At 41.9% G+C, this 12130-nt stretch overlaps 1 protein-coding gene across 11 annotated transcripts in view; it reads right to left on the bottom strand.

Annotated features, from left to right (window-relative positions):
* Positions 1–12130, bottom strand: part of DTNA (dystrobrevin alpha) — a 223238-nt gene that overhangs the window by 43859 nt on the left and 167249 nt on the right. For 10 of the 11 annotated variants that reach the window (XM_059860149.1, XM_059860118.1, XM_059860159.1 and 7 more), the window contains 4 exons: positions 11619–11724; positions 9465–9631; positions 6864–6988; positions 2165–2245 (listed from right to left, as the gene is read on the bottom strand). In XM_059860149.1, the coding sequence (XP_059716132.1) occupies positions 2165–2245; positions 6864–6988; positions 9465–9631; positions 11619–11724 (479 nt within the window). Of the gene's footprint in view, positions 1–190; positions 281–2164; positions 2246–6863; positions 6989–9464; positions 9632–11618; positions 11725–12130 lie in introns of all 11 variants that reach the window. The other variant, XM_059860103.1, reaches the window with a different exon arrangement.

Raw genomic sequence — 12130 nt, 5'->3', positions numbered from 1 at the left:
GCAAGAGAAGTTGGCAAAGCCCACAGCCAGCAGGAATTCTATTCAAAAGACTAATTAGAGCCACAGAAACCCTCTAGCCCATCAGAGCCTTCCTTAACGAATATTTTGAGTAGTTTAGCAGAATTGCTAATGATTTAGTGCATGAGCTACAGAACTACTGCGATTAGTAGGTTAGTGCTCTCATACTGACCGTGAACTGTTGTGAAGCTGATTTACATACAGCTTTATAAGAGAATGCTCATCAGCCACAGGACTGGCTGCATTTAAACCCCCAAGTAACCTGAATGATTCAAACAATGAAACCTGGTTAATACCTCAAAAAGAATTCACAGAGAGCAGAGTGTTCAGAGAGGGTTCGTAACAATAAATCCAATTTATTTAGAAAGGGTACTGACTTGGCTGCTTGTAGGGTGCTTTTTCTTTCCAATAAAAAATGCAAATTAAATTTGTAAAAGGTGAAAATAAAAATACTGAGAATAGGCTGTCAAACTCCTAAAATCCTACTATGTCAATGAAACAAGTGACAAAACTTCTAATATACAATCAATGTAATTACTTTACATATCAGGGTGCAATTAACTCTAAAAAAGCCAGAATGACTGCTGCATCATGGAAACTTCTAACTGTACAGGGATATCACACTCTCCACTTATAAGGAAGTCTGGGTACCTATGCTTGAGGGGGGTGGTTACTATCACCTGCCTTCAGGGGATTCTCATCAAGGAGTGTTTCCTAGGGAAAAAAAAGAATTCTAACAGCTCAAGAAGCATGTACATTTAAACCTGATAGCTAGACAGTCAGTAACTAAAGAAGACAAAAGTAAAATAATCAGGTGTGTTTTACAGGCAAAGAGAGACAAGCAGCACAGTACAGTGCTGTGAGTGTTACTGCAGGTCCCTGGCCTAAGGAGCAGTGTACTTCTGTTCATCAAGCACAGGGACATCTTGGGAATTAACAGAAGCATCAGCAACACTCCTAAAGAGTGCTGCTCTTAGTGACCTCTCCTGGAGAGGCTACAAATATATTACCCTGCCTTGCACATAAACCCCCATATATTCCAACTACAGAAATGAATCTGCATTTGCAGTCTCTCTGTATAGGCAGCAGATCTGGCCTTGGGGGCTGCTTTGGGACTGGCTTTCAAAAAGCATCTCAGTCACACCCACTTGCACTGAGACAACACAGAATTTACAGTTTACAGCTTGTGGTAACATAAATCAAATAAAAGTAGTGAACCATCTACACTCTGACTTTGCAGTGTACACTGCAGGTTTGGTTTCAGTTTTGATGTTAAAATATGTAGCTGTGCATATCCAGAGATTGTGTTTAGTCATTTGGGAATGCTGAAGCACTGACACACACAGTAGGAATCAAGCAATAAAATGCACCCAAGGAAGACACATTGCTCATCTTCCCTAAGACAGCAGGAAGTTATTTTCCTGCCACCTTCTTACCTATGTGTATTTGTAGGCTCACATAGATGGGGTCAGACAGCTAGCAAATGCTACACACATATTTTGGCTGGATGAGCCAAAATATTGAGTCAAAATGTACAGTCAGCTGCAAGCATCTCCTCTTCGGGATTTGTTTCTGATGAGACTTCCCCGGTTTGTTTAATGAAGGGTCAGTCACCATATTTCAAGACTACTCTTTCTTCCTTGTTTATTTTAATGAAAATCAGAATGATTTAACAGGATGTCTTGCTGTGTCTTGGAAGTATGAAGACATCTTCTCTCTGTTCATCCGTATCTTGTGGCATGATGCAGGCATTCCCAGTAAGCAATGGCACATCCCAGTTCCTATTCCCACAATGCTCTTACAAAATGACTTCTCACCAACAGTCCATTTTGGGCCCTTATGGGAAGGTGCCTGGGGTTGCATGTGAGCACTTTTTAGTGGGTCAGAATGGTTCAAATGAGAGCTGAAATTCAGGGCTCTGCTGTGAGGAGCTTGGGGTGCCTTAACTCCAGCTCTCTGCTCAAATGTCTGAGTATCAGTCCAAATTAACCAAGGCATTTCTCTGCTCACGTCTCTTGATTTTACTGGGTTTGGGCTTGGTGAGAGGGTTTGTTTTTTGTTTTTTTTTACCCCTCTGAGGGAACTGAAAATTGAAACTTCCACCACTACCATATAATGGTGTATATAAATAAGGATAAGGACTCACCTTCTGTTTGCAAAGGGACTTCCTGAGGGAACAGAATGGGAGAAGAGTGTGTCGTTCATGCTGGTTACAGGTCGGGGGGGCCTGAAAGGCAAAATATCCAGCTGCATTCATTTTGCACCAAAACATCCTCCATTAGCAACAGTATTTATGTAGAACAGAATGAGCTTGTTTAAAGTAACATTGCAACTGGCATCTTCTGCTTTACATAGTAATAGTTTCAAATTATAGATGCTGTGGTTTCAAGAAGTTGATAAAAACACACTGGTACTTAGGCCTGGAGGGAAAGAATGTCTTTGTGTGTTCTGAGGTGAGTTTTAAGCAACCTGCTCAACTTTTTTTCCCTGCTTTGGCAGAACAGCCACAATGCCATTGTTCCTTTCCAGAGGCAACAGTCCAGGGTGCAGTCCCTGCTTTCAACCAGCCAGGACGAGCACTGGCAGTCAGTTTCCTGTGGCAGCATGGAGATCTGCAGCATGGAACTGCCAATAAATGACACATCTTTTCATGAAGATATTCCTGGTGCTAAGCTCCATGCTGCCACATCCACATAGTGACCACAGTGTACCCAAGCCCTCGGCACCTCATAAAATACACATGAAATTTTAAACTGGTTTGATGGCAAAGCTTTTTAACCAGTATATCAAACCCCAAGTCAAAATTCAGAGGAAGTATTTAGTTCAAGAGGACCCATTAGTAATGACGATTTTATTATTATATTCTTTATTTCCTGCTTTTACAAAAAAATGAAACAAGAAGGAATTTTCCTCTTTCTTTTACTGTCTACTCTTAAAAATAATCTGTGTGTAATCTTCTCCTTCTGTATGCATTAAGAAGAAATTTCCCCTTTTCAGCAGACTTCTTATGGAACACTGGGCAAAAGATCCATCTGCTCAGAAACAACTTAAAGGTATGCTATTAAAATCACAGGGCTTTCAATCAGTTATGAGCAGAAGCTGAAGCCACATATAATTCAGACCTCAATTTGGTTAATATTTCCATCAGGCTCTGTGGAAAACCTATCTTGCTTTTTGAATTCTGCAGATGCGCAAATTGAAATATGCTAGCCATCTACAAATATTCACTGGGCTCCAATTGTGCAAGACAACTGGTCAACCAAAGCATTTCCAAGAAACCCAGTTCTGCACAGAACTAAACTATTGCTATATATTTTGTCCTGTAACTTCTTATAAAACAGGCAAATATATGGTATCTGAAACATTCAAATTCGTTTCTCAGCATGATAATGCTACACTGATTTTAAGAAGTTTAAAACTGTAAAAAGCAAGAGGTAGGATGTAGAGCATTATTTAGTTATTTATGTGAAAATACAGCTTTGACCTAACCCTGCATCTGCAGAACCACATGAAAAACTTAATTTCTGATCAGTCATGAATTTGAGAAGCAGTCCTTTGTCTTCCATGTGCTTATAGAGAAGTGTCTACTGTTATTTTTTTTTTGCTAATACCGAGATTATTGCAATTTTTCCAAGCTTTTGCTTCAACAAGTGTACTACAGAAGAAAAATACTCACCAAGTATCTCTTTTGCAGCAGAATAAAATGGAAAAGAGATCATTAATTTAATTGTCAGTTCAATACATATATGGTCTAAGTAATACATTGGACATACTCCATTCTTATGATGTTGAATCTGATAAAGCATGAGAGCCTCTATGCATAAAAGGTCATGAATCTGTTTACTAAAGTCAAGTTACTCTTGTGTACAAATGTCTTTAACCTCCAAGACCTTGCTATGGTTTCCTGATTAGCATTACTTTGCTAATTCTCATTAAAAAAAATGATATTAAACTAATCCAGAGCTTTCCCAAAGCAATTTTCCTAAAGGCTGATGCCCACTGTCAATGTCCTGAGGTTCCACTTGAGTATCAAATGGATGTTCAAACACACAGAGTTGTGTGATGTGGTAAGACAAGAACAACAGATTTTTTTTTTTGATTGCGAATCAAAGGAAAACTCAGGTATTAACTATAAATTATATCTTTCTGAGGTTATTTTTAAACTCCTGAAAGTTAATGATTAAGCTTTCTGATAAAAGTGATACTGAATTAACTGTCCTCAAGGAGACAGAAAACATTTGATGCTATTGAAATATGCTATGTAATAAAAGCATGCTATGGCACAACATATATCCACAGTAATAAACCAAATTAAATAGGAGGAATTTTCCAAAGTGCTCCAGGCTGCTCCAACCTGTTTACACTGATGTCAAAAATAATGCTCCCACAGGCCTAAGATGGAAAGGAAGTCAGGCCAGTGCAGAATAGATTTGAAAAATATCTCCATGGCCATGCCATTTGTCATCTCTGCTGTCTGGACTTTCTTTCATGTTGCTATTCTTATGTACAGAGGACAAATGACCCTTTCATCAGTGGGAGGAGTTCTACCATCAGGTTTATGACACACTGATTACTATTTCTCTGGATGAGGGTTTAGATGTATTTCTTGCTTAATTCAAAATTTTGTGTGGCACCAGTAAAACAAAAAAGCCATGCAGTCTTTTTGTCTGGTCCCTGGCAAAGGTGGAAGAACAAACAAAAGGAAAGTCTCTATCATAATGCAGGGAGCACTTGTCCCCATTTAAGCTAGAAGCTAAGAAAAGGATACCGTTTTGTTGCCAAAATTCTTCCATCTAATGCAAATATAAACCCCCTTTTTTTGCCTGGATTCCTGCCCAGAGCTGTTTCTCTCAACTTCCATTATGTTTAAAAATACAAACTGCATCAGCGAGAAGATATTCTCGACAAGGTTCTGTAGCGTACCTCTCCCCTCAGTTAATTTGTGTCAATTATGCTGTAGATCATGATACCTCCACAACTTACAGGTTTCTCACTCATGCATCCTTGTAGCCAATATATATTGCCAAGTTATATTACCATCATTCTATGAATAAAGAGAAACTGTCATAAACCAGAATAGATGGTGGTTTGTTCTCACATCCCATCACTCTAAATTGTCTGTATATTTAGGAATAAGGGAAGGTGTTAATTTCACAGAAAAAATTTGGATCAGTTCCTACTTAATTATGGTACCTTCCCCTTGCCTTGCCTAAATGCATTTAATCCATCCACAGTAGCCCAGTTTTCACTACCTTTTGTATTCTGACATATCCCCAGGGCTTCAAGATCCCCCTGCCAACAGGGAACAGAGGCTTCTCTTTCAGTTTCAAGCTCTCTGTCTCTCTCCATTTTCCTTAAGGATGGCCAAAATCTGCCCTGTGAAATTATCACTGACTTGCCAGCAGGGCCAGGCATAGCAGGGAGGGAGCTCAGCAGATCCAGCTCTGGATAATTTCTGCCAAAGAACAACATCTCCCCAGTACTCTTTCATAAAGAGGTGCAGGGGTTTTAACTGACAATTAAGTGTGACACGGATTTGGCACTATGTATCTGTCAGAGGCACCTTGTCTCCGAAGACCAGAGCACTCTTTTACACCTTGAAGAAGCTGTGCTATAACCACATAAGGAAGACCATCAGCATCACTCATCCTAAAAAATGTCAGGCAGGTTGAGTGAACTTTCCAGGTGTTGCACAGCCCACAATGGCTGGAGTGCACTTGCCCTTCGAGATGCTACATCCAAATATTCAGGATGGACAAAGGTAAATATGTATAATAATTACAGACTAGAGCAGTTCCAGCAGCCAGTAACATAGGTATGCAGCATGGAAATACAATTCTAAGAGCTGCTGCCCAAAAAGCTTCAGTCAGAGGCCCTGGGAATATGGGTAAGAAAGATATTTTCTTAAGAAAAACACCAGAATAAGAGAGATACTTTAAAGGCATTATTTTTGGAATATTTTTCCAACTTAATTTCTTTGTACCTTTCTTCCAACCAATGTCCTATTTTTTTCTTAATTTTATGGGAAATTTAATGGTTTTTTCTCTTTTTTTTTTTTTTTTTTTTTTTCTAAGGACCCAAGAAGCAAAGGTAAGCCAAGTTGATAAATGACAAAATCAGAGTGTCTGCCTCTATGGGTAGTGGACATGCTTTAGAAAAAAACCCATCCAAAGTGATACCTTCCTCACCCTGCACAAATACATTTTCTTTCTGCTTTGGGTTTCTTGACTCATGCAGAAAAAAAATAGTGACATGCTACTATACCAAAAAATAATCTTGCTTTCTCAACATATCAAAACATAAGGATAATAGACTCTTTTCAAGTGACTTGGCAGTTGAAGGCCTGCTTTTTATGCAGACTAACACAATTCTTCAAGGCTGGGTGAAGCCACAGCTCCACTAAAGTCAGTGAGAACTCTGACACCTTTTTTTACAAAATTGGTCTGATTTCACTTTTCTCTGGTGCTTTTTGTCAAGGCATATCTATGATACACTGAAGTTAATAGTCTCTAGTTGACAGAACTGATGTTCTCAGCATCAATACATCCCAAACTGCTGAAACTCCATAAAATTGCATGGACATCTCTTGAGGAGAATGGGGACATTACAATGTTGTGTCCCAGTAGCTGATTATACCTATATATCCCATTGATTTTTACAGGTGAAGTCACACCAGAAGAACACTTTTTACACTAAATATCCCCACCAGCAAATTTGCACTTGTGATGCATTGAGCTGGACAAGCCACATCTGCCTCCTGCTTTGTTCAGAGCTGTAGTATCTACACTTGGTGCAAGCAACTCCTACAACACAGATTACTTTGTCTACAGCACACAGATACTTACACAATATGAGCCAGGTTTAGAGGTTTTTCAGGCTGGTCAGGGAACATTGGGTGCAAAGGTTCACGGCTGGAAGCACAGCTTAAAGACTTGCTAAGTGCATTAGTTAGCTTCTTAGCAGGTGATTTCTGGGAGGAACAAGGAAGGTAGAGGTAATCTGGACAAGTAAGGTGCATACTGTTTCTGCTACAGGAAGCACAAAACAACAAGAAGCTCTAACAGCTCAGGTACCTACAGACTGACATCCCCCTTGCCCCCCTCCCACGCTGAGAGTCTGGAAAGGCAAAGAGGGCTCCATTTGGGAAGGGATTACTGTTACCTCCAGCAGCCTTTAGAGCAGGCTGGGGGTGTATCTATAGGGAAAGTTGCCATGGCTTTTCTGCAGTGCTGCACTCAGGCATTGCTGAACAAAGAACAGCACAGTTTATGTCACCTGGACTGGTGCTGGCTTGTACCTCACCAGCTTGGGAATGCAAGGAGAACAGATCCAAGCATGCTTGTCCCTATAGATACACTGTATGGGACATCATTTCCCTCCCAGATACGGGCCAGGCACCAGGCTGCTTTGTTCTTCCCCCTCACTAGTATCTCCCTCCTCACCTCCAGTACCCTGGACTGTTTAGCTGCTATTACAAAGCTTCTCTTCCGCCTCCTGTGGCCACTGACCACTGGAGAATGGAAATTTGAGACAGGGGTTTGCCAGGAATTGCCCCACTGTGGCAACAGCACTTCAAAAGAGACTGATGTACTGTCACTGTCCCCAAAAGATCGGGAGGGTCTATGCAAGAAGCGTAATTTTTACGTGTAAAAAAAAAAAAAAAAAATCAGTATTTTCTGCTTTCTGTTTTTGTTTGGTGACTATGCAGTTGAGGAGAAGACTCAACTTCCCTTCTAATGGATCTCTGAGATCCAGAGTGTCTTTCAGGCTGTGTGAAGGATTCTCAGGGAATTCAACTCAGCTCTCTGTGATTCAGTTCTCTGCCAGTAAAAAAGGGCTAGTGACCCTTACACTGCCTCCTCCCCCCAAAACACAGCTCTACAGGCTGAATTGAAAAATCTTCCTGGAATTTGACAGAAAGGATTTTGTATTTGTGCATATACAAACTGCATTGACATATGACTGCCACCAAGTCTATAATGAAATATTTCTACTAGAGAAATCCAACCTAAATACATAAAGTTCAAGCTCTTTCTCTTGCATTGATTAAATGCAATTTCATTTTGAATTGAGAACAGTTGATTTCCACTGCACCCATTAACACTTCCAATGAAGTATATGAAGTACGTCTCGAGCTCTGCATGTGGAGCTCGATACTGAGGCATTATGGAGAATGCCAACCAGGTCTGAACAAATGCTAATGAATGCTACAGAAAGGCAACTTCAAACTTGAAGCAAAACATTTGTTTCTGGCAAGGAAACATTTGAAAGCACTAGGCATGTGGTCATATTTTTGTCTTCTGCTGAGCAGAAATCTAAAGTTTTCCAATTACTTCCTACCTATAATTACAGCTCCCTAGCTACTGCAAAAAATGGATTTTATAGCACAAATTGCTGCTAGGAATGGAGTCTGAGCTACACGGTGAGCAGATACTAAACTGTGGCCATTTGTGTCTATGCAACAAGCAGCAATCAGGACCCACAAAAACAATTACAGACCCAGGTCTGCTGGGATGCAGTGCAGGGCTGTATGACTGGCATACAGAGCAAACCACGTCCAATTTAACCCTTGCCTGTTCCAGCAACAGAAAACCAGACATTTTAAAAGTATTAAAATTCAGAACTTTGTTAAATAATAAACTCAAAGTACCATAAAAATGGGAGCTTTTGCAGTATGCATAATTTTCCTTTTTTTTCTAAACAAGGTACTTTTGAAATGTTTGAAATTAAGTATGGATTTTCTGCTACTTGTGTTTGAATCCTGAAGGATTTTGATGCTCTGTAAACAAGAGGGTCAACTGGGGCTTTGCTCCAGTCCACGGAAAGCTGAGTCCCCAGGTCTCATGCCCTTCAGAGAAGGTTAAGGTTCCAGCAGCTGTTGATACTTCCCTTTCAGCTTAGGAAAAACACTGCATTATTTTGATTAACAACAAAAAGACTGAAGTGAGCTTTTCTCTATAGTAAACACTCTGTGGATCTAAGCCTGTGACCACGCTCAAATCTCCAGTGCCAGGATCATCCCAAATGCTCCGCATATGCTGCAGCCACTCAACTGAAAATATTGATGAATGAGCATTAAGTATTCATCATTTCATTTACACGTAGCCAAAGAGAGCAAGCCAATGACAACTTTACCGTGAGTCCTGTGGGAATGGGAGAAGCTGCCATGAGCCTGCTGCCCTGCTGCCAGCCCCTCCTGCGCTGCCCTCCCCGCGGCACGCACCGGCACAGGCGCCCCAGATCCTCACCCAGGAAAGACCATTCCCACCTCCACGCTCTCCCGATGGCTCCCAGGGCCAGAGCCTCCCAGACAGGATCACTAATCCGAAGTGCCAGCCCGGCTCCCAGCTCGCCTGAGCCAGACAGCTGCCCAGAGCTGTGGCTGGGGGCTTCTCTGATGGCTGGAGGGCAAAGCAGTCTGCAGCGAGGCAGGAGCCTTCCCTTACCCATGACGTGTACTCTTTCATTTGGTGCTGGTTGCTGTGGGAACCGCTGGCATGGCCCCTCCAGAAGCAGTCCTGACAGAGCTGGTAATTGTGACACTGCTGGCAGCGGTAGCGAAACCCCATCATGCTCTCGCTGTGGCAGTAGGAACACTCGACGGGGTGGAAGACTGGGCAGGAGAAAGAAATGGTGAGCCAAAAAACAAAACAAAGGAACACCCAGAAAAAGTTTATGGACAAACCCCAAACTGAAGGGTGCTCCCTTCTTTGTTTAAAGCAATCGGCAGCATTGGATGCTGCCGACAGCTCTGACCTGAGAAAATACAGCAGCCTGTGCTAAGCCATGGGCAACACTTCCTACATTGGGCACCAAACCCTTCTTCACTTCTGAGCTGGTATCCATGACTCCTGCTCACAGCAGCAAAAAATGTGTGTGTTCAGTGTTCAGTGTCTAATAGAATACATGACAGAGTTTAGAGGAGGGCCATGAAGATACAGACTCTCCTATGAAGACAGGCTGAGAGCTGTTCTGCCTGGAGAAGAGAAAGCTCCAGGGAGTCCTTAGAGCAGCTTTCCAGTATCTAAAGGGGCTACAGGAGAGGTGGAGAGGGACTTTTTTCAAGGGCATATAGGGATAGGACAAGGGGGAATGGGTTCACTGAAAGAAGGTAGGTTTAGATTAGGTATTAGCAAGAACATCTTTACTGTGAGGATGGTGAGGCACTGGATTGGGTTGCCTGGAGAAGGAGTGGATGACCCATCCCTGCAAGTGTTCAAGGCCAGGTTGGATGGGGGTTTGAGCAAGCTGGTCTAATGGAAGATGTCCCTGCTGGAACATATGAAGTTGGAAATGCATGATCTTTAAGATCCCTTTCAATCCACACCATTCTATGACAGAGGAAATTTTTATGTGGGAAAATCCACTGCAGCTGCACCACTGGGAGAAGCTGAATGTTTTGTTGCATTTTAAGCAGCTGAGGTGAGGTATCTTGGAGGAAAAGTCAAACTCAGCTGCATGACTACTGAAAGGATGAAAGTGTACTTAGACACGTTATTGTCTCCTAATGACAGCTGTCTCATCTGTACAAGTGGTGTCATTTAGGTACCTATATATGGGGTTGAACACGTAGCTTTGGATCCCTAGATTTGGAAAGCTGGCCCTTGGAGGGACCTCTTCTCTGTTCAAAAGCAGATAGTGACAAGGAAGCAAGTCACTGAGGACACTAAAGCGCTAACTGAGATATTTGGAAGCACCTTCCAGGCAATACTGCTATTTCTGCTCCTCTTTCCTTGCTACAGCCTGTACCAAATTTACCACAGGGTACTGAACATCCCTTGTTCCCAGGCACCCTCTGCCTTTCTGTCATAAGGTTCAGTCTGGGAAAATTTGGATCAGTGCTGATTGTGTCAAGGGTTTAACTCCTTGCCAGAATTTTGCAGCAAGAAGTGTTTCTGCTCTAGGCTAGGAAACACTGTGAAGCTGGTGAGGGACAGGGATGGATGAAAGAGCTTGAGGAAGGTGGGATAGATAGTTTGCTCTGTAGCCAAAAAAGACTTGGGAACATCACCTTACCCACCTTGGTGCCTTTCAGTGGAAGAGGGATTTGTTTGGCACAGGAGCACACACAACTTTTCCTCCTTTTCCTCCTATCACCAAAAATGGATGCACACCATCCACAGGGAACTTCCTTTTCAGAGGATATGGTCTGGCAGTGTAGACTTAAGAGTAGATCCTTCCTGAGGACCTTTTGGCTGGTGTTTTGCACTGCACTGACATCTCCTGCCAGGAATACTGCATGAACGGAAACTGCCAAGCTGCTCCCTCTCTGCTGCCATATGTCATAGCTAATAAAAGTTGTAGTCTTGATAGTTTACCAAATATAAGTGTGTGAATGGATGAAGTCCTATTGCTCTTTGCTTATCCAGAGCACAGAAGGAGACACAATCAGGTTAACTTCCTGAGCACAGCAAAATTTAAGCCATGTTCCTGGCTGAATGACCAACAGACTTCAAATAATTTACCAGTCACTGTAAAAATAGCACATGGAGTCAATGAACCCAATACAGCAGCTTTTACAAAACCATCTACAGAGTGTGAAAATCGTCACACCAAAGTTTATTCTTGTAACTGTGTTTTGGCAGCGCCTCCTTACTTACCATTTTCAACATTTGCCAGTCGATGCAGAAGTGGTAACCACACTAGACACTGTGGCGGGGGATCAGACATGAGAGTATCCAAGAAAGTGTTTAATGTGACTTTTTTCTGCTCAAACAAGCAAACAAACATGCACAAAAAAATCAGTACTTAGACATCTCAAAATTATTTTATCTTGTCTCTACAGAAACACTTGGGAATAAGTTTCAAACACTGTTTGCCTGTAGCCCTGATCTACTAAAAAGAACAAGTGATACTAGCAAAGCTTTTCCAGGCTATTTTTAGTCGGTACAATGATACAACTGATGACTAGAAGTCATTCTCACAAGGCTGGGTTGGAGACACTCAGCTCCCACTCACTTCCAGACTCTCTTCTAGAGTCACTGCCTGAAGATGCTTTGTGGTTAAGGGTGATATTCAACTCTGCATGCTCTCATCTGTTTTGAGTATCGTGTGACAAGTACAAGTGGATGTGGGCTATCACTGTGTATGACCAATTTTCGAATGAAAAATC

Source organism: Haemorhous mexicanus, chromosome 1 (genome assembly GCF_027477595.1).
Source record: "Haemorhous mexicanus isolate bHaeMex1 chromosome 1, bHaeMex1.pri, whole genome shotgun sequence".
NCBI lineage: Eukaryota > Metazoa > Chordata > Aves > Passeriformes > Fringillidae > Haemorhous > Haemorhous mexicanus.
The sequence above is the reverse complement of the archived record's forward strand: the minus strand, read 5'-3'. Positions and strand labels throughout refer to the sequence as shown.